We start from the raw sequence: 21,583 nt of genomic DNA on the forward strand, positions 1-21,583 counted from the left end.
TAAGGGACTCCACAAAGGGTGGCCGAACTAGATTATCCTACAGGGAAACACCAAGTCAGCAAGCTCTCACCACATACTCCAAGTCTCCCAATCAGCTTCTGGACACTTTTCTTATATTTGAGTGTAAAATCAAGGGTCACCAGATATCTGAGAATATCCAGCACAGATAGAACAGTAAATGAAGAATGATAACATCTTGGAAGAAATGGAGGCTGCACAAGGGGAAAAAGACACTCCCCCCCCCAAAAAAAACCAGTGTCATTAATGTCCTCTGAGGAAACAAATCAACTGCAATCTTGTTAAAGCCACTGTTGGTATTTTCTGTAATATAGAGCCAAATGGAATTTTAACTGATAAGTGCATTAACAGTGGCTTTTATTAAGGAGTGGGAGTGTAGAACAGGATTATTCTCTATCGTCAGCTTCATGTGTTTCTAAATGGTTTCACATTGCTACAAGGATCATGAGTAACTTTAATTTTAAAAAGAAGAATAAGCTAATCTGGATATTTCTAAAACCACAGAGTCAGGAGCCCACTGGAAATGCAGTTTGTGCAGATCCCACCAAGCACTCACCTTTCTTCCGGAACAGGGTCTTTGGCCTGTGGGGTAGGATCAGTCTGCAGCCCTTGGGATTGGACTCCATGACATCGTCACACACCTGGGCCTCTGGGTAGAGGGTGCAGGTGAAATACAAGGGTGCACTGTCTTTTATCTCCACCAGCTGACAGAAAGAGGGCTCTTGGATACAGCCTGCAGGCAAGAGAGCAATGGGTTTTAGTCCTTGGGAGGCCTGCAGGAAAGGAACCTTCATAGGACCTACCGGGAAGAAATGCCTGGTAGGGATTCCTCCTTGGAGGACAGAGGCCCAGGATAGTCAAGAATACCAAATCTGGAAGCACCCCCCCCAAAAAAATACTGGGATTCTGCTAGCTGGGGAGAGGACTGTGCATCAAACAGCGAGTCCATATGGCTCTGAATAAAGGCAAAGTCTAAGAAGGTGAAGAGTGAGCTGTACACACAGAAATACAGGAGGAGAGAGGCAAAATTCCATTGGATCTACCCAGGACCATCTCAGGGGCAGTTGGGATCTTCAGACCAGAGGCCACAGGACTGTAAAAACTTTGTGAACTCTGTGAATGATCTCCCCTGCTCCCACTCCCATGTCAGACTTTTCCACTGGTATATGGTAGCTCCCTCACAGGGAGAGGTCATAGTTAATTCATCTTCTTTTGTTTTCTCATCCCCAATGTCAAACACAAGGTTTAGAACATAGCATGTGCTAAACATAGCACATGCCTATTGGGTAAAGGCTGGCTGGCTGGCTGGCTGGATGGATGGATGATGGATAAATGGATGGATGGGTGGGTGGATGAATGGATGAATGGATGGATGGATGGATGGATGGGTAGATGATGGATGGATGGATGATGGATGAATGGATGGATGGATGGAAGGATGCATGATGGATGAATGTATGGATAGATCGATAGATGGATGGATGGATGGATGGATGGATGGATGAGTGGATGATAGGTTCTGGGAATAGAGTAGAGATGATCTATACTATAAGCTTCTTGAAGATATAGGTTATGTCTTATCTTTCTCCTGTATTATTGATGGTACAATACTGAAGTGATCCCTGAGTTATACTATTGAGTTTCACCATATCTATTTATCAAGAATTGTTAAACTGGGTCTGTGTTGCCTGACCAGAGGATCTAGAAGAGGAAGGATGAGGTCTGAGGATACTTACGAGACAGGCACCACAGGTTTGCCTGCTGAGGTGAAAACAAGTGTTTGAAAAGCCATTGCTGCTGGATGGGCAGGGATTGGTTTTCATTGACAATGACCTGGTTAAGGTCCACAGGGGAGAAAAGTTCTGTCGTCAAATCTAAAGAAGAAGGAGAGAGTCAACTTCCTTTGCTTTATCTCTACGATGAGTCTCTCTCTCTGTCCCCCACCTCCTACCCCCAACTGTGTGTGTGTGGCTCTCTCTCTCTCACACACACACACAGACACACATGCACACACTTGTTTTTAGGCTGTGTGAAGTCAGGGCAGGTCTGAAGGCCATGGGGCCGGGAGTCTAGCCAGGCAGGAAGGGTTCAGAAGGTTTCAAAAGGTCCTAAAAATTATAGAGTTGCAAAATCTTAGAATCTTAGTTTGGAAGAAACCTTGGGAGCCATTTGGTTCAACTTTTCACCCAAGGCAGGACTTTCTCCCACAGGATATCTGGCCGATGTCCCCAGAGCCCTACGTGACATGTCTGGGCTGACCACAGCACCCCACTCCACCATTAGGAAGTTGTGGGGCCAAATCCATCACTTTGAACCACTGCTGCTCCTATCTTTTGAAGCCACCAGAAGTCCTATCTCTCTCCCAAATGGCAGCCTTCATCTGTGCTGACAACTTTCAACTCTGCTCTGCCCCACCTGAAAGCTCCAACTTGACTATCCCTTAGTCTCTCCTTGTATCTTCATGTGCCATGATCGCTGGCTGAAGGCTCTTTCTGGGTGCCCTGCTGCCCACAGGACAGAAGTCCAAGCTTTCTTCTTGGTCCAAGCTACCTGAATTTTAAGCTTTATTTCCAGTTGCCTCAACTTACACTCCCGAAGCCTTGCCACACTGCTTGCTGCCCCAGGACTGTTGTCCATGTTCACCCCCTTCCTCACCTACCTAGTCCTCCTATACTTCAAGGCCAATGCTGTTCCCTCTGGCTCTGATGTTCTGTAGCTCTATAAAGAGGCTCACCAGTGCTGAGGGACTAGAGCATTACATGCCACATGGACCTGCCTTGGGCTTGAGCATCTTCTCAGGAGCCCACTTTCCATGCTCTGGAGAGCAGGCACCTGAAGACTGAACTTTTTCACCAACAGAAACTGCCAAAGGAGATAAAAGCTTTACTAACATCTGCCAAGGCCAGATAGCCCTGGGTGAGACCCCAGAGACCGTGTTGCTGTCCCTCCTCTGGACCACCCCAGCCCCTTGGGTTCTTGCACTTCACACAATTGTCCAGTGGACAGTTTGCATGCCTGTCTCTGTGCTTCATGATGCCTGGCACAAGGTAGGAAAGCACAGATCACCTGTTAAGACAGCAGAGTAAGAAAGAAAAGAAAAGAAAAGAAAAGAAAAGAAAAGAAAAGAAAAGAAAAGAGAAAAGAAAAGAAAAGGAAAGGAAAGGAAAGGAAAGGAAAGAAAGGAAAGGAAAGGAAAGGAAAGGAAAGGAAAGGAAAGGAAAGGAAAGGAAAGGAAAGGAAAGAACACAAGAGGCCTAAAGGCAAACTTGAAGTTCCTTCAATCCCACTCTGTCCTTGGAGACTTTGCACATGCTATTCCTCTTGCCTGGAACACCTCCCTAGTGTTCCCTGGAAATGGCTGGCAGATCCTTCCAGGCTCCTCTGCGAAGCCTTTCTGCCTCCTTTGGGGCACCTAGCATCCTCCGGCCCTGCATACTCACTGCACCTGACACCTGCCCCTTAGAGCCATTGCCATGTTGTCACGCAGCGGCCGGCATCTGGGAATTCTCGCTAGTCTGTGAATGTCTGAGGGCACAGTGTTTGTGCTCAAAAACTGTCTGTCTGGTGGATGAGAGAACGAACACGTAGCCACTCAGTTTGTTTGGTTTACGTGCCATATTAGGAAGACTTCATCTTCCTCTTGTTCTCTCCAAACTTTGCCCTCCCCCTGAATGCAAGGAGGTCGATACCGGCCTTGCCAGATAGGAGGCTGTTCTTGCTGGCTTCCCTGTGTGTGTCTCAAACACTCAGGCTAATTGAAGTGACCTGGAGCAGAAAGGGGACAATCCTCACTGTGCTCTGAACCAGGAGGCCGTTCTGGGGGACACCGAAGAGCACAGGCCAGGTAAACAAGGCAGGAAAGTGGGCCTGGGCCCAGCCAGCCTTACAGGAGTGGATCAAAGGGGTCTCTCCTGCAGGGGTGTTATCTTCCTCAGCCCAGGAATGTAATCAGCCGAGAAAGGGAAAACCGAGCAGAGCTGGGTCCATTCACCCTGATTCCCTCCAAGGTCTTGGGCGGGGGGGCCCAGCTCCCCTTCTGGTGGGAGGAGTCGGGGGGGGGGTCCTTCCTGTGAGAGTCGTGTGATGGTTCCGTAGATGTGGACCGACGCAGGGTATAATGATGGATTTTACAGAAGTCATTCACCTGTACCTTGCCACGAGCTCTCTGCTCCCCCCGCCCCGCGGCTCTGCTAAGGTGGGGGAGCCCCAAACACAAATGCCCCAGGGGAGGCAGGCCAGCAGGGGTGCCTGGTGCTAGGCAGGGACTGGGGCCAACGGGCGAGCTGGTCCCTGATGGCAAGGGCAGCACAACTCAGCTCAGAGGACGGTCGCCAGGCAGAAATTTGAAGCTAGTTTTGCCAAAGCTTTTCCTCTGTTTTTCTCTAGAGAAGCTTGAAATCTCAATTTTTATATAAAATCTCCCAAGTTAAAAAATATTGGCTCAGTTTAAAAAAAAAAAAAAAGAAGAAGAAGTGTGCTCCGCCAATCAAACAAAACCCGTCTGCTCCGTCAGCCGGGGCCACTAGGACTCAGCTCTGGAGCCCACACTGTGCCAGGGAATGGCTGGTGTTCTAGAAGAACCCAGGCTTCGGAGGCAGCTGACCACAGCTTGAGTCCTGGCGCTGCTTAGTCAGTGCTGGACTCGCTTAACCAGGTGATACTGAAGCACTAGAGGCCTCGTGCGTCTCACTGATAAAGTGGGAACAATGACACCAGTCAGCAGAGTTGCCCTAACCTCTGCAAGATGATGCATATGAAGCACCAGATGGAGGCCCTGCCACCCGGAGGCTCAAGAAGGGGGCTTGCTCTCTTCTGCTCCCCTCCCAGGTGAGTGTTGAACTCACCCTTGCTTCAGCAGAAAAATGAAGGCTGGCAGCAGATTAACTTGAACGCCAGCCAGCCACATGTTCAGGAGGCTCCCAAGGCAAAACAAAGCTGCCAATTTGCTTGGGCAAAGATCAGAAAGGTAAGGGTCCAGGTCATTGTGCAGAAGGAACCCAGCCACGTGCTTGCTTATGAGAGCAAGGAGGGGCAGCCTCCTGCGCAGGCGCCCACCCACCCACTCCCACCACCCTGCTGGCAAAATTAACACTTCCACGGGAAGACCTCCGAAGGTGCAGAACACACCACCGTGAAGAGCACTGGACAGGAGTATGTACTCTGACCCTAGTTGCCATGCCACACGGGGACCTGCTGACTGACACGCAATGCAGGAAGAGAGAGGACTGGGGACAGAACTTTACAGAAGCCTTGCCATGAGCCAGGCTCAGTGCTAGGATCATCACCACCAATACCACGGCCACCACAGAATAACAACCACCCATTTTTGAGCACCTGCTCGGTGCCACTGTAATTTTCAGCATTCCCTACTCTAATTCCCACAATTGCCCCGGCTCATGCGGACTGCTCTTTCTCTCTCTCTCCTTTACTGAGGGAGAAACTGAGGCTCAGGGAAGGTGACTCAGGGTTGCACAGGCAGACGGGGTCAGAGCTGGGGTTTAGAGCCTGTTCTCCTGGTCTGAGAACCTGTACTCTAAACCAGGGCACAGCCCTCGGGTCCTGCAACTCTATGAATGCAGAATGAACTCAGACAGCCAAACTACTATGGGATGAGCCCCATTTGGGGTGGGTTTTGTGCCTTATGTCATTTGAGCTGGACAGAAGCCCTGGGAATGAGAAGCTACGATTTGGGTGGCATCTGTTAAGTACCAGGCAATGTGCCAGGTGTTTTACCCAGCATGTACTATAATTGGATTAGTGGAAAGTGAGGTACATTCTACACATGATGAATCAAGGCTCTTAGAAGGTGAGCAAAGTACCCACAGCTGTGCAGTTAGTGTAAGTAGCAAAAAAAAAGTGGCTCAAGCCCTAATCTATCTGCTTTGCAATGTGGTGTTCCTCCCATGGTGCCACGCTGCCTCCCCTGTGCTCCCCTCTCCCTTCCCCTGTCTACTCCACCCTACCCAACCCTACCCTTCCCTACCCTCCCCTGCTCTTCCTCCTCCTCCTCCTCCTTCCTCTCCCTCTCCCCCCTCCTCCCTGCTCCCACACTGAGTTGTAGCTCCACCTAAGAAATCACAGTTGCACATGCTAGGGATACAGTGTCTCGGCACATACATTCTGTCCCTATTAATGTATGGATTACATACATCCATAATGTATGGATTACTCCATGGAGTAAAATGACCCTTTCTCAAAAGACTCTCTAGAAATCTCATTCACGAAACAATTCCAGAATCTGTACATTTCGTTTACACTCCCTGACCACAGTCAGCGGAAGCTTGCTCCTGAACAGTTCTTGCTGGGTTTTGTTGTTATGGTCGTTTTCTTTTCCAGGACCAATGATGATTCTGCCATGATTTCACTTTACTTTCTGTGCCAGTCTCCCAGCTCTGAGGAGCTGTCCGCAATTGTGAAGTGAATAACTGGGTTAAGAGCTGAGAGGGAAGGCCCTGGCTGCAGCGTGCAGGGATGCTAATGGGGCCCTGCTCGGATCAGACGCTTGGCATCACCCTCTTATCTCCACAGCCAGGCACCCAAGTATAGAAAAAGGTTTGGGGTTGATACCTGTTTCCGTTGGAGAGTCTGGCCTGGGTTCCATGTCTCTTCTACATCCCAGAGACTCAGACCGGGACCCCATGTCAGAATCTAGGAAGGAAAAAAAAAAGATTGTTGTTGTTCTGTTGGGTGGGAAAAGGGAGGTACTCCTCTTGTCAACAAAATGGCAATGTGGGAAATCCTCACAGTCCATATCCAGGTGCCCAAGACAGGATCTGGAACAAATCCAGTAGCAGAGACCTATACTCTTTGGCCTTTGATGAAACATCAGTCAACCTCTCATTAACAGAATCATTATTGTCCTCGGTATTGAAATGATTCATCGCAAAACTAACGAAATGTGTTCATAAATATGGTCTTTACAATGCCCTGTGAAGGTAGGGAGTGAGATTGTCATTTACTCTTGAGAAAACAGAGATGTGTAAAGATGAAGTAACTTATCCCAGAATATACAAGTGGAAAGTAGATGAGTTAGAATTTGAAAAAATTAAATAAAATCTCCAAGTTGGAACTTGTCTTCTGTGAAAACAGAGTGAGCCTATGGGGAGAACAGGGCATCAGACAAGCTTTTGGGTGCTTCTGCTCAGGGCGGCAAATATCCTAATTCTTCGCCAGCTAGCAGCTTATTTGTCAGAAATGTCTGATAACTAGGAAGCAATGAACTTGGAGCCAGAGTCTGGGTCCCACCCCAGGAACCCAGGGGGCATTTCACCGAACCTCTCCATGCCTGGTTGTTCTTGTCTGCAAAATGAATAAAATGCTATCCCCTTATATAGCTACCTTATAAGGAGGCCAAATGAGAAAAGAAGTGTATAATCTCATTAAATCACTTTAAAATGAGAATATGGTGGGCACCCTCCTTTTCTTTTTCTCCTGTCCCTCCTTTTCTTCCTCCTTCTTCCTCATGCCCTCCATCCATCCTCGCCTCCACCAGCGTGAGTTAGCAGCCAGGATGCACTAGGCACTGCGCCCCCTTGCCCGAGCTCACGCAGCTGTGTGCGGGCAAGCGCTCTTATTGTCATGCTGCCCGTGAGGAGACAGGGCTGGGATAACTGATGTGCACGAGGCCGCAAGGCGGTGAGTAATGCAACCAGAAATCACACCCAGTGACTCCACCCCACACTCTGTGCTCCTTCCCACTATCTCCCTTCACAGGCACAGAAACAGGCCACCAGTCCTGTCTCTATGGGCACCCAACAAGGGTGAGGAGGGATCCCGGGAAGAGGAGGGAAGTGATGTGGGGCGGGATCTGTCCCCATCCTCCCACTAGCCCCATGGCCAGGGCTTGTATGGGTCCGCTGCACCTGCTGCCTCTTGAGGCTGGAACTCCCTACAGGTGAAGGCTGTGCCTCGCCCATCTCTCTCATCCCATCCTACTCAGACTCATCCCAAATGCCTTGCACTGTCCCCGCTCTGAGTAGGCACTTGGTCAATGCTCAGCGAATTCAGAGGAGGACAAACAAAGCAGAAAGGAGATGCTGAATGTGGGTTTTATCTGGAGCCCCAGCCTGCCCCACGCACACACAAGGGCACTACCTCTAAGCAGGGGACATGTCACCACCATGGGGGAACACGTCCCCTCACCCTGACCTCAGGGGGAGCAAGCCCTGTGGCCGAGTCTCCTGGAGAAATGTCTCCCTGGCCAGCAGCGGCCTCAGAGCTCCCTCCCCATAACAAGGACAGCTCTGGGTCAGCAAACCTGATCTCACAGGAAGCCATGCTTCCTTCCCCCTTCCTTTCTGGGGCTTCTACACTTTTCATGTTTCTTCTAGGGTTTGGCATCTTATCTGATGAGAATCAGGCCCTTCTATGCCACACAGAGCACTCATTTGGAAAGCAAATCTCTACTGTTTTCTCTCCACGGAACAGGGTGCCCCCATGAATGAGAGGTGGGGCCAGAAAGTCTGGTGTAATCCGTGTCCCGCTCACCCCCTCCGCCCCACAGCTCACCTTTCCAGAGATAAACCTGCTGGAAGCTGGTAACGGTGTCTGGAGTTCCTTCCACGGCTGCTGGAACTGCAAAGACAGATGTTTATTTTCATGAGCTTGAGTGTGCTTATTCTCACGGGGGCCCACCACGGCCACGCTGACCCACCTCTCCCACACGGGCCCCCTCCCGACCTGAGAACTCTGTTTCCTATCAAGGTGCACGCCCCAAAAAGAGAGCATCATGGAGCTGTCTTCCAGTTCCCTGGTACAAAACCAGAGCTGGTCAGGCCCTGGGTGTCTCATGTGGGGCACCCAAGAGATTATCATGGGGAGGGGCCCGGAAACCGTGAGAGAGTCACTGAAGGAACGGGGGATTGGCCGAAAGAGAACCAAGCCTGTAGAGACTCGGGTGCTGTGTTAATTGTCCAAGTAAGCCCTCTGAGACTCTTGCTTCGTGGGCAAATGGGGACGGTAATTGTGAGGGTGGGAATGGGGTAAACTGACTTCTGTAGCCCTCAACATTTGGTAAGCACCCTATGATGGGTAGCTGCCATTATTAGATTCATCACTAATATTATTCAGTTTTCCTTTCTGCCATACTACACTTCTCCGGAATCATCCAGATGAGACTAGCTTTGCCTTGATGGTTGTGTTTGCCTCTCTCGCCTCTGCGCAGCCCTAAGATCCTGCGCTATGAAAGGCTGGGAAAAGAGCTCAGAAAGCACAGATTCTGGAGGCAAATGACCCCACACATGGCAGGAAACACATGATTCACAACCTGAGAACTCAAGAAGTAACCACATTGTGTTAATTATCATTAAGAACCACGTATTATTATTTTTTAAGATTTTATTTATTTATTTGACAGAGAGAGACACATCGAAAGAGGGAACACAAGCAGGAGGGGTGGGAGAGGAAGAAGCAGGCTTCCCGCGGAGCAGGGAGCCCAATGCGGGGCTCGATCCCAGGACCCTGGGATCAGGACCTGGGCCGAAGGCAGACACTTAACCAACTGAGCCACCCAGGCGCCCCAAGAACCATGTATTATTATAGTCGATTATTATTAAGTCATTGCCATTGGCCCAACACTATGATGAACACCTTCCAGATATTGCTTCATTTAAACCTCATAGGTAGGTGTTTTTGTCCCTAATTTCCAGGTGCAGATCAAAATCCAGAGAGGCTAATGCCAGAATTCAAATCCCACTTGCTTCGCTCTATATCCCATGCTCTTAATCACCATGCTAAAGAGAGGATAACATATTTTAGAATTCTGTCCATCCAAAATGGCAAACATCTGTAAAGCTTCTTGCGTTTAGAGAGGTGTTTAAGGAGGTTTAAAAAGGTTTAATTAAACAGTGAAAGATTTGGAAAACGTAGCTATTAAAGTCATGAGCCCCCCCCTTACAAGAATGACCATGCTCTATGACAGGGGGTTAGCCAAAAATATTGAGTTGCACTTCCATTTGGTTTTACTTCTAAAATGGGAATAAACAACAATTCTAGAACGTCTCACACTGCCCAATGTTGGGATTACACGTTTCCTTAAAAAACCTACTCATTATTCTCTTCTTGCCCTCCTCAGAGGGTGGATGCCACTTGTAAAAATTTGGGGAAATTGAAACCTATGATATCTGGGAGATCTAGAGTTGGATCTCTGAAAATTTAAAACTCATTGTACACCCTACAGGGGAGCCCACCATATACTTTCTGACACCAACACAGAGCAGGGGGCCATCTGCTCAATCTGCTCTGCTTCTGTCATCTTTCTTGATCACATTTGCTTATGATGAAGGGCAGGCGAGGGGACTTTGGACCTTGCCCCAAGGGAAATTAGAGAATTTGTTTCTTAAATATTTTTACACCCAAATCTAATTGGTATACTGACTCTTCAAAAGGATGGAGGGATAGATAGATAGATAGATAGATAGATAGATAGATAGATAGATGTAGATAGATAGATATATATAGATATCCTTTTGGTAACATAGATGTAAATACAATAAATAAATAAAGTAAAATTTTCCAAATAGTTTAGGCTATGCATTAGGATTCTTTTTTATCCTGTAGAAGTAGGAGAAACAACATCTTAATTCTAGGGCACTTTATTGCTCTCAAATCTAAGACTGAAACCGAGGACCACTTTACAAAGTAGTTTACCATGGGATACTACTGAGCATTTAGATCATGGACCCTCAATAAGTATTAGTCCACATCTCCGTCGCTGCCCCTTTTCAAGAGCAATAATCCCTCAAGGATTTCTTCATCACTCAGCAGTTCCTATTTCTGACTTGGGTGAGTGGGTGAGCCTCTCATGTTGTCCAGAACATCTTGATGTGGTATGGTAGATGTGTCCTGCTTTTCATTGAGTGGCAAGGACAATTATAGGTGCCCTCCATCACCCAGAGAAGAACAGGTGCTCCACATAGGTGCACACAGGTCTCACGCTCTATTTTGGGGCCAGAATGCACTGAACTGTGGTGAGAATGGGATCTTCTTACTCACTTTTTGTCATCTTGAGGCAATAGAGCCCTGTGGCTCTGGCCTGGAAAATATGGTTAGTCTTAACCTCATCCTTGGTTTTGGCTCATTTCAACACCATTCAATCCAGTGGAATTCAGTTAAATTCAGCACACAAAAAGTTGAGCACTTGGTAGATCCAGAAAGCCACCTGACCAACATCTACAGACTGACGTGTAGATGCTTGTAAATCACCACAGACAAAGTGATAATGCCCTGGGGGTTTTAACTACTGATCCAATTGCCAGGTCTCCATAGGTGTGCACAGAGGCCACGGGAGTGAAGGGCATGGCATCGCCCTCTCTCTTGTCTTTCCCACTCCCCACCCCATTTCTACATCCACACTCACCTCCTCCTACTTTCCAAGTCAGTCAAGGGCACCCTTTCCTTCCTGGCCACTCTCTCAGAGCCATCCTCCTCCCCTGCATTAACCTCTACATCCAACCAGGCTGTTCCCCAAACTGGTCTCAAATCCGGCCCTGCCGCGGGACCCTCCGTCTTGGCTCAGGCCTCATCACAGACTTTCCCTGGTTCCCTTGACTCCCTCCCACCTCCCCAGCCACACAGCACCAGGGTATCCTCCCCAAAGGCGATCCTCCCTCCAGTCCTGCAATAGTTACTGCACATTTTGGAATTCACTTCCCTGGGATCTGGTTCTTGGCAGTGTGAACAGCTACGTGCTGTCTCCAAGGGGCCCATCTTTCCACTTCCACCTAATGCATGCTTCCAGCCTTCTGCATCACTGCACTCGAGAACTCTCATCCCCTTTCACTTGGTTAACCTCTCTATTCATTCTTTAAGAATCAGCACTCGCGCCACCTCCTTCTAAAAGGCCCCCATGAACCCTCTGGCTGGGTTCTATGCCCTTCCTCTAGATTTGCACAACGCACTCAACAAGCACCTCTGTCTTTAATCTCATACTTGACTGTAACTGTCCATTGAATGTACTAGAGCTTTCGGACTTCAGGAATGGGGACTTATTCCTCTTTATATCACCAACAGCTGACATAATCCCTGCTGCAGAACTGGTGTTCAGCACATTAATGAGTGCAAGGAGGAATGAATAAGGAAAACAGAGTAATCAACGATACTCAGGGCCCGCCAAGCAAACACAGAGCATTACCTTCCCAAGCACAGGAAGGCTGGCCACCATATCAGCTTTCCTAATGTAGACCCCCAAAGCGTCCCTCCATTCCCCAAAACTTCCCCAGCTCAACATTGTCGATTGTGAGGAGGCGCATAGAACAGAAGCAAACGTGATTCTGCCTCTTCCCTGCTGAACAATATTTTAAGGTAAAACGTTTTGACTATCCAGACATTTGTGCCATTCCTTCCATGACAGCTGAGTTAGAACATCCCTGTGACCCAAACAGGCCTCCATGCTCTGACTCATTACCTCTCTCTCCATAATCAAGGCAGCAGGAATACATACACATTTAGAAGTTTTGGGGTTTGGCATGGAGCCTGATTCCTGAAGGTTGGTGGGTGTCACGTGGTCTTAACTTACTTCAGGACACTTCTGCAGAGGTCATGCGCTGTGTCTAGGATGGTTAGTTTGAATCTACAGCCTGGGAGTGGGCAGCATCCCAAACTAGAAAGCCTGGGTTCCAGAGTCCACCTTCTATTCCTTGCCTTCCTGATAAACTGCATTCCTGAATCCTTGTCTCAGGCTCTGCTTAGTGCAAAGCACATGACAGCTATTATAAATAACTATAATAGGGTCATCCTATTTGTAGCTGCCCATCAGACGTCTACTCCAAATGCATTTGGAGACAGTGAGCATCCCAGAGGCATTGTAAGTTTCTCCACCTAGCTCCCAGCACCCCAAGACGATGGCAAGCATTGATACAAAACAGACTCCTATGAAGAGGACGCCAGCCATCAGCCTGAGCCTCACCATTGCCTGAAGCATGAAGCCTTTGGGATTCAGAATAAACCCAGGAGTGTTCCACCAAGGCCTGTTTTTCCTGTCAAATGTTAAGTCCCTATGGGCAGTAAGGGACATTTAATCTGCCTATTTTTCATTCATTTGCACTTCAAGACATTGTGAGAAAGAAGACATAAGCAGTTCCAGAGCTTTCTAAGCCTTTTCCCTTAGAAATGGAAAGATGGATCCAGCCAGCACCAAATAGTTGAAACATCCAGAGATGCCCATTGGCAATTTGGGAGACGCAGACTCTGGGTGGATTCCTCTCTTGAGAGTAATATTTAAACAGAAATCTGATGATGGGAAAGAGAAACCTCACAACCAAGAAAAGCCCTGGGTCTTTGTATGGGATAAAATGGCCCCTGGGGGATTTGTAGGGTTGTTTGTTTGTGGGTGTATTTTTTTGTTGAACTGATATTTGGTTGGCTTAACAAACAAGGAAAAATGCACAAAAAGAGAATTCTGAGTTCTGTGAACCTTCGTCAGTCCACTAAGACGGGCAAACAGGGCCCACTGTACGTCAATAATCTTCCTGTCACCCCAGCTAACCTTCGAGCTCCTTCCAACACAGAGACCACTCCTCCCTGTCTGTACCTCAGTTCTTGGCCTGGTGCCCACACTCAGCAAGCTCTCAGGACAAGTGACGGACAAGTGAGCTCAACAACTCCCTCCTCTAAGGCTGTTCATGCCCACCCAGACCACCTCCGCAACTCACCCCTGACCTTCCCGCTTTCCCAGGGCCTTTTGTCCCCTTCTCCCCACAGCCCTTGAAAATCCTTGAAGTAGAACGTGTAAGTCGCTGACATTAATGACCCAATGTCTGGAGCAAAGTGAGCCCAGAGGAATGTCCATTACTGGACTCCTTAATTGGCTGGGACAACACAAGTTATACAAGCAAGTGGCACCACGGGGTGAGGTGGGGGAGAGCTTCAATTGACAGTCCTGGTCTCCAAAGCCTAAGGTTTAGGTCCCAGCTATTGCACTTCATGCAAAGACAGTTTCTTTAAGTATGACACATCACAGCTTGGAACTGCACTCTCCTGGGTAAAACTGTGATGTAACCAGCTGCCTCACTTAAGTATCAAAAGGATCGGTGAGCCCAAGGGGGTGAAAGTGTTTTGTAAAATGCAAAATGGATACTGATGTGCTTCCTGTTTGAATTTAGTGTATTCTGTTGAGTTGCAATTACTTACAAATGGGAATCAATTCACTTACACTTTGTACATAAATGCTAATTCTCCATTAGCCAGGCCACCTGTTGGACCAGACTCTCAGAGTGCCGGTGAGCTGATCAATGAAAGGGGATGTCCAGACTAGAAGTCCTATAGGGTGCCTCTGTGGGATGTGCTGTCAGGGGATCAGGGACTTGAGGTTCAGAAACCATGCCTTAAACTACAGCCCATAGAGCATGTTAGCACTTCATTCTCTAATATGTAAAAAAGTGTGCCCCCATTTTACAGATGGAGACCCTGAGGCTCAAAGAGGTGAAGTGCTTTGAGCAAGGCCACAGAGCTGGAGGAGAAAAGAAGAAATCATCTCCAGGATTTTCAATGCAGGCCACTGCTCCATAATCTCTAGCATCTACGGAGTCCCCACCTTGCTCCCGGCATCACTCCCAATGTTTCACCACATATTCCTCCTTCAATCCTTCCAACCTCCCAAGGATCCAAAGTCATCATTATCTACATTTTATAACTGGGAAGGCCAAGGCCCAGAAAGTTCATACAAGGAGTAAGCATTCACACTGGAATTTGAATTCTGGGGTCTGATTCCAGAGTCCGTATTTTAATGAGCATCTAATCAATGGCTAAATGGGAAGGCAGAGGCTGTGACAGACAGAGTTCATCATTATTGTCCTTAGATCCTTCCCATGTGCTTTTGATCCATTTTGTGGCCTCCCTGCGGCTGTCTAGATCCATGGGATCCTCACTCCTCTTTCCCTCTATAAATATCTATTGTTAGAAAAGGGAGTCTATCGGCTATTCACATTTTAGTAAGAATTTAAACCACATTTCTTTTCCCAGGGACTCATTGTACTTGAAGAGTGACCTATTACTGTGGCAGAGAACATTTGTGCCCTATTGTTCCCAGTTGGAAAGGGCCTCCTGGTCAGTCTGTGTATAAGGCAACCCCCAATTTGGAACACCACGGATATACTTCGGAGTGCCTGAAATCCCCATCAAAGGGTACCTTTCTTAAAGCTTTGTCCATACCCTAAAATATACACATATACACAGGGCATTGGAAGAAAAACAACCCAAAACTTCAAAAGTCATTTGGTAATCACTCCTTCTCAGGGAGGCCAGGCAAGGACACATTCTTTATTTTTGGGCACATACCAAGCACATGCTCCATGTGAAGCAACTCACTCTGGATTTATTGCCCATGAATATATCATACGTCTTTCTGCAAATGCTTGTTTTTACCCGGGGCTACCTCTCAGAATAATGGATACCATATGTTTACTATCCAACATGTAAATAAGCGATTTGATTTTATTTACCCCCAAAAAACACTAAGCCTCATGGAATTCCACCTAATTAGGCAATATTTTTTGTCCAGGCTTTGGTAAATATTCATTCCATAGATATTATATATATTCTCTATGCCAGGTTTTAGGCTGGATGGTGTGAATCCAGAAATTATTAAGACACGGGTCCAGTTCTTAAAAAAACAAAAGATAATGACAAAGTCAAAATATGATAATAATATTATCTAACATTAATACTATGTGTCAGGCCCCCTACAGAGTTCCTCTCAAACAGACGTATTATCTGTAAGTGCCTGTAGAGAGGAGCGGGTAAGAATATCAGCTCTGGAGCCATATTGCCTGCTTTCGGGTCCCAGTCCTTCTCCTTGGAAGCTCGGAGCCCTTAACAAGACTTCATTTTCAGTGTACCTCGGTTTCTTCAGCTGTAAAATGGGGAGAATTGAAAGCAGTTCCTCTCCCTCCAGGCACTATGTTGGGGGTATGTGGGTGAGCCCCGGGGTTCTGATGGCCGAGAGCTGCCTACACTGCCTACACTGAGAAGTAGGTCTTGCAAACTTCTAGAGGCAGGAGATAGTGGATGCCAACTCTTGAAGGACCAACGTCTCCTAAAGACAGGAAGCCTCCAAGGGCTCTTTGACACCCTCTCCCCCCTTAGTCCCCTTCCCTGCCCTATCTGGCTGACACCTGCCCTGCTTTCAGCCCTCCCAGCGCAGAGGGTGGGGTGGAACCCCATGCTGGCAGAAAAACAGAGAGGAGGCAGGATGAAGCTGGGCTTCGGCCAGCCTCACGGAGGAACCGGGAGTGAGTGATCCCGAGTCCGGTTCTCACCATAAACTCTGACTGTTCAGGTTGGAAGGAAACTGCCAGGTCACCTAGTCAGTGCTTCTCAAACTTCTCAAACTCAGCAGGCATAGCATTCTCCAGACAGCTTGTTCGAACAGATTCCTGGGGCCACCCTGCGGGTCTGGGGTGGGACCCAAGAATCCGTATTTCTAATGAGCTTCTGGGGATCCTAAGCCCGCCAGTCCTGACCACAAGGAGTCGTGCCAGTGTGGTCAGTCCTCAGCTCAGAGGTCTTCCCTGATGGAGACCTGCTGAGGGGACAGGGCGGGGGTAGGCAGAGAGGAGATCTGACTGCTCACCATGGGGTCTCAGACGCTAATGCCCATCCCTGTAAAATGAGGGGGTGGGCAGATGATCTCAGAGTCACTTCTAGATTTAATGCTTATAAGTTTGTGGAAAGTGCTGGAAGAACTTCTGAAAGAGGAGGATGGAGCAAGCTGAATGGTTATTTCTGTCAAAGGAGCCCACGCGGTGGGGCGCAGAGCCCCTTCTACTGCCTGTAATCAGCAGGGGCTGTGTAGTTGGGACCACCTGCCACAGTGATGCTGCCCAGCTGAGCCGGCCTCCCTCCAGCCAACCGGCAGCCTTGGCAGAGCTGCTGAGATGCTCTGGTTGGGTTTTATGTACATCTTTGGTACCATTTCTTTTCAGAATTGTAACTCTCTTAGGGTACAGAGAGGGCTCCTAGGAGAGGAATGGCAGACCTTGTGGTGAGGAAAATGCATTTTGAAAGAAGTCAGGCAGAAGGCAGAGACTTACTCTGGAACTCCTGGCCTCCCAGACGCAATGTCACCTGGCGGCTCCCCCGGTCGTACGTCACACCAGGACATGTGGCATTAGCCTGGGCTTTAGCGGGGTCCCTCCAGTCCTTGACATTGCAAAGCAGGACATCGGGGGAGCTCAGCAACCCACAGATGATGGGACCTGCAGAGTCATGAGAGAGAGGAGAGGTTGATGTGATGAAGAACAAGGAGGGCCCTTTTAGGGACTCACGTCTGTGCCCTGAGACGCTTGGAGGATGGGGACAGGTAATGATGCCTTCGGAGCACACAGGGATGGACACTGGAACTCAGCAGCCTGGTTTTCAATTGTGTTCCTCTTCCCTGATAGTTCTGAACTTGTCATAGTGGCAAATTCCCAAAGGGAGGGCCACCCCCATGCCGGCCCTGCTGAACCTTTCCTCCTCCATTAGAACCCTTCTTCATGGGTCAGTAGCAACGATGTCTTCAATACCACTGGGGATCTTAGTGTCAGAGTCCTCTGTCCTCATTCTCTACCCCCTATCCCACAGAGTGATCTTTTTGAGGCTTCAAGCAAATAAACAGAAGCTTCTGTCTCTCTTCTCTTTCTCTCTCTTTCTCTCTCTCTCTCACACACACATACACACACACACACACACACGTGCATGAACATGTCAACTTTGAAGGGACTGAGAAAGGAGTACTCAGATTCCAAGTAAGGAACTAGGAAAAACCATGCACCAATAGCACTTGCCTATTAGGAAGTGAACTCCTTGTCTCTGGATGCATTCAAGCATAGGCCGTGTGCCCCCCATGTCTGGGATATGCAGAGAGAAATCTATAACCAGGGGAGGCACTAGACTATTTGTCTAATTTTTTATTAGACTAATTTTTTATAGAGCCTGATTTTTTAAAAAGATTTATTTATTTGAGAGAGTGAGCAAGCGAGCTCAGGGAGGAGGGGGCAGAGGGGGAGGGATAGAATCTCCAGCAGACTCCCGCTCAGCGCAGAGCCTGTCGTGGGACTCGATCTCAGGACCCTGAGATCATGACCTGAGCCAAAACCAAGAGTTGGTGGCTTAACCCACTGAGCCACCCAGGTGCCCTTATATATCTTAATTTTGAATATGTGTCCTAATTTTTAAAATGCTTCAATGAAGTTATGACTTTATTTAGGTTCAGGAAGACCTATCCCGAGCTAAGTGCATTTGACAGTGGGTTTTTTTTTTTTTATGTTATGTTAGTCACCGTACAATATATCATTAGTTTTTGATGTAGTGATCCATGATCCATTGTTTGCATATAACACCCAGTGCTCCATGCAGAACGACAGCGGTTTTAGTGAGGTAAGGTAGGCATCTCAAATGGTTCAGATGTCTGTACTGTGCCAGTCACTATGGTGGTAAGTGCTTTAAATATGTTAATCCCCTTAATTCTTACCGACATTATTATTTCCGTTTTACTTGTGAGGAAACCGAGTCTCATATAAGTTAATTGCCCAAATTTACTGAGATATAGAAATTAGATAATTTATATGTCATTTCAATAAGTAATCCCATTAGGTAGTATGGTTGTTCAGATTCTCCTGAAAAAAAGAGGAAATCTGTCACCCCATAACCCTATTCCCTTCCTTATCCTAATTTATGCCCAAATCCAGATAAGAGTTTCAAACTCATCCCTCACCAAAATTTCCCCAAAGTAGATGACTCAGATGTCTGGCTTATGAATCTGACGTCTTGTCCTTCTCCCTCCCACTGGTCACTTTTAACCTGCAGGTGATAAGAAATCAGCAGCAGCATCTCTGTGTAAAAAATCACCTTACAGGTCCTCTGACTGCTGGTTCTCAAACCAGGGCCTCGGACTGATTCTATCAACAACACAGGGAGAGCTTTGAAAATGCTCGTTCCTCAGCACGAACCACAGAGTTTCTGACTCGATAGGTCATAGGGGTGGGAGGTGGTGACATTCGGGAATTGGCATTTGTCAACAGCACCACAGATGATTCTGGTGCACAGCTGGATTCTAGAATCCCTGACCTGATTAGACCACTTCATTTCATAGATGAGGAAGCAGAGGCACAGAAGAGGAGAAAGGTTTTCCCAGCTGAAACCGGAGGAATGGCCAGCAGGCAGCAAGGGCCTGAGGGGGGCCCACAGGCTGAGCCTCTCAGGACCAGGGTAGCAGGGTGCATAAGAGCCCGCTGAGAGCCCAGAGCAAGTCTGCGCCCCGTGGCTGCCCTCTCCCAAGGCAGGAAACAGCATCATGGAATTAAATAAGAGGCGGGTGTATTTTTCCTTCTGCTCTCAGACTTTGGAAGAGAAACCCATGTAGCTTTGTTCTTTCATGCTAAAGAGGCAACGAGAACTCTGTGTATCTGAGAGACGGGTGCCAGCTAGAGATTCGAAGTCACTTTGCGGATCCCGTCCTGCCAGCTTCCATTACACTCCTGGGAACTGCAGGGTCGCCTGAGTCCCTTGGAACCCCACTGAAATGTAGGTATGGGAGCCTCGTGAATTGTCCTCAATAATCAGTGGAAACAAAGCCACTTAGGAAGTGGAGGTTGGAGGAGGCAGAAGCAGGGAGGGGAATCTATCAGAAAGTTAAATGACTTTCCAGACCGGGATAAAAGGACGGAGAGGGACTCTGTCCCCGGTCAATTCAGCAGATCTGGCCAAAGCTTTCTGATTCAAAGCTCCAGATCTGCCCATCAGACAAGCCTGGGAAACACATCTGCCGCCCGGTGTTTTATGTGCGTCTCCAAGAGAGCTTAACTTGTGGCGTGGTAAGGGGGCCATTCAGCTCAACACAATTCAGGGATCACAGGTTCCACTTGGAGGGAAAAGCAAGTGAGCTGCAAGCCAGAAATGTCATGGAAACAAGGATTTTGTGGGCTTACTGTTCCATGGAACAAACTAATTCTTCCATATATGATTCTAAGGAAAACAACCTTCCAACTTGAAAAACCATATGGTTTGGTGAGAGAATTTGGAGAAATCATCGTGTCTTCAGAGAAGAAGGCAGAAGGCATTGCGGATTTGATCTGCAATGTTTCACATACATGCATGTATTTATATGGATATGCGTGTGTGTGCGTGTGTGTGTGTATGATATCTATCTATCTCTCTCTATATACTTTTGCTTATCTAAACACTAACACGAATGCACATCATATAATCACAGAGCATTAAACCTAAAAGGGATTTTAGAATTCAACTCAGTCCAGTCCATGCTCCTGCCCTACCCCTCCAACAGCAGGCTCTCATCCAGCCCCACAGACAAATGTGAGCTAACCTCAGCATTTTCAGTAAACACCTTGTTTGAACTCTCAGCAGCATTCAAATCTGTGGACAATCTTCCTTTATCTTCCCACCCCCTCCACCACGGTTTCCACGATGTATGCCCTCCTGGGACTCCTCCTGGATGTCTGGACTCTAATTCTCCATCTTTGAAGGTCCTCCCCATTATGTAAGTGTTCACTAGGGATTACCCCCCTCCCCCTCTACCTTTTTACCCTGTACCCTCTTCCTAGGAAATCCCACCCAGACCCTCAACTCTGATACCACCTCAATGCTAGGAATCCATGCATCTCTATCTGCCACCTGGACTCCCACTCTGAGCTTTGGATCTTTGTACCCAAAAGCTTAGTCCGCATCTTGTGAATGTCTTAAAGGCATTGCAAACTTGGCACACTGTAAATGGGCTCATGACCTTCCCAAATCCCCCTTTCCCAGCAGCAAACCTGACATCTGATATCTTCCATTATTCACCACACAAACAAGCTATCAAACCAGGTGAACAAGCTGGATCATCAAGAAAGGTCTTTGACACGTTTCCCTTCTTCGGTCCTCTGGTTTTGCCTAAGGATACCTTGAATCTGACCCTTTTTCTCCATCTCCACTGCTATCACCCCAGCCCCTGCCACCCCCCCTCACCAGGACTGCAGAGGTAGCTCTTAACTGAACCCCACATCTGCTCCAACTCCCCACCCATTACCTTCTGCAACCTCAAGCCAAAGCTTCAAAATTCAAACCTGATCATGTCATTCCTTCACTTAAAACTTTCAGTAGCTTCCCAATTATTCTTAGAATAAAAAGCACCTGCAGGGCTGCATAAGCTAAGTGGTTATCTCGCGCCCGCACCTCCCCACACCGTCCCCACATTGCATATCCTGGCTTCGGCGACCCTGCTAGTTCCTTAGTCGGACCACGGGTCCTGGGACTGGAGGGCCCTGGTCCTCACGGTCACATCAATTACCTCCTTGGACCTGGGCGAGGATGAAGCCGTCACAGCACGAATCATGGTCACATGCCCGAAGACAGAAGAGATGAGCCCCCGTCAGATCGGCTCCTGAGGCTGGAAACACAACGGGCCGGTACATTCCGGAGAGTGTGTTTTGGAAACCCGTTTGCTCGAAGCTCTTCTGACTCGTTGTGGTGAACTCTTGGCCTGGGGGAAAAGGCAGAAAATTTTTTTTAAAGATCTGAAAACCTTTCAGAGTTGACCACAGTTTACTGGTCATATGACAGTGGACACTCTGGTTGGGCTAGGGGCAGTGTG

At 48.0% G+C, this 21,583-nt stretch overlaps 1 protein-coding gene across 1 annotated transcript in view; it reads right to left on the reverse strand.

The window, feature by feature from the left end:
- LOC118534997 (thyroglobulin) overlaps positions 1 to 21,583 on the reverse strand; it is a 104,993-nt gene that overhangs the window by 52,668 nt on the left and 30,742 nt on the right. The window contains exons 9-14 of the mRNA XM_036091135.2: positions 21,281 to 21,472; positions 17,046 to 17,210; positions 8,527 to 8,592; positions 6,586 to 6,666; positions 1,755 to 1,892; positions 575 to 751 (exon numbers count right to left, since the gene is read on the reverse strand). Of these exons, the coding sequence (XP_035947028.2) occupies positions 575 to 751; positions 1,755 to 1,892; positions 6,586 to 6,666; positions 8,527 to 8,592; positions 17,046 to 17,210; positions 21,281 to 21,472 (819 nt within the window). The remainder of the gene's footprint in view (positions 1 to 574; positions 752 to 1,754; positions 1,893 to 6,585; positions 6,667 to 8,526; positions 8,593 to 17,045; positions 17,211 to 21,280; positions 21,473 to 21,583) is intronic.

This window comes from Halichoerus grypus, chromosome 5, assembly GCF_964656455.1.
Source record: "Halichoerus grypus chromosome 5, mHalGry1.hap1.1, whole genome shotgun sequence".
Classification (NCBI taxonomy): Eukaryota; Metazoa; Chordata; class Mammalia; order Carnivora; family Phocidae; genus Halichoerus; species Halichoerus grypus.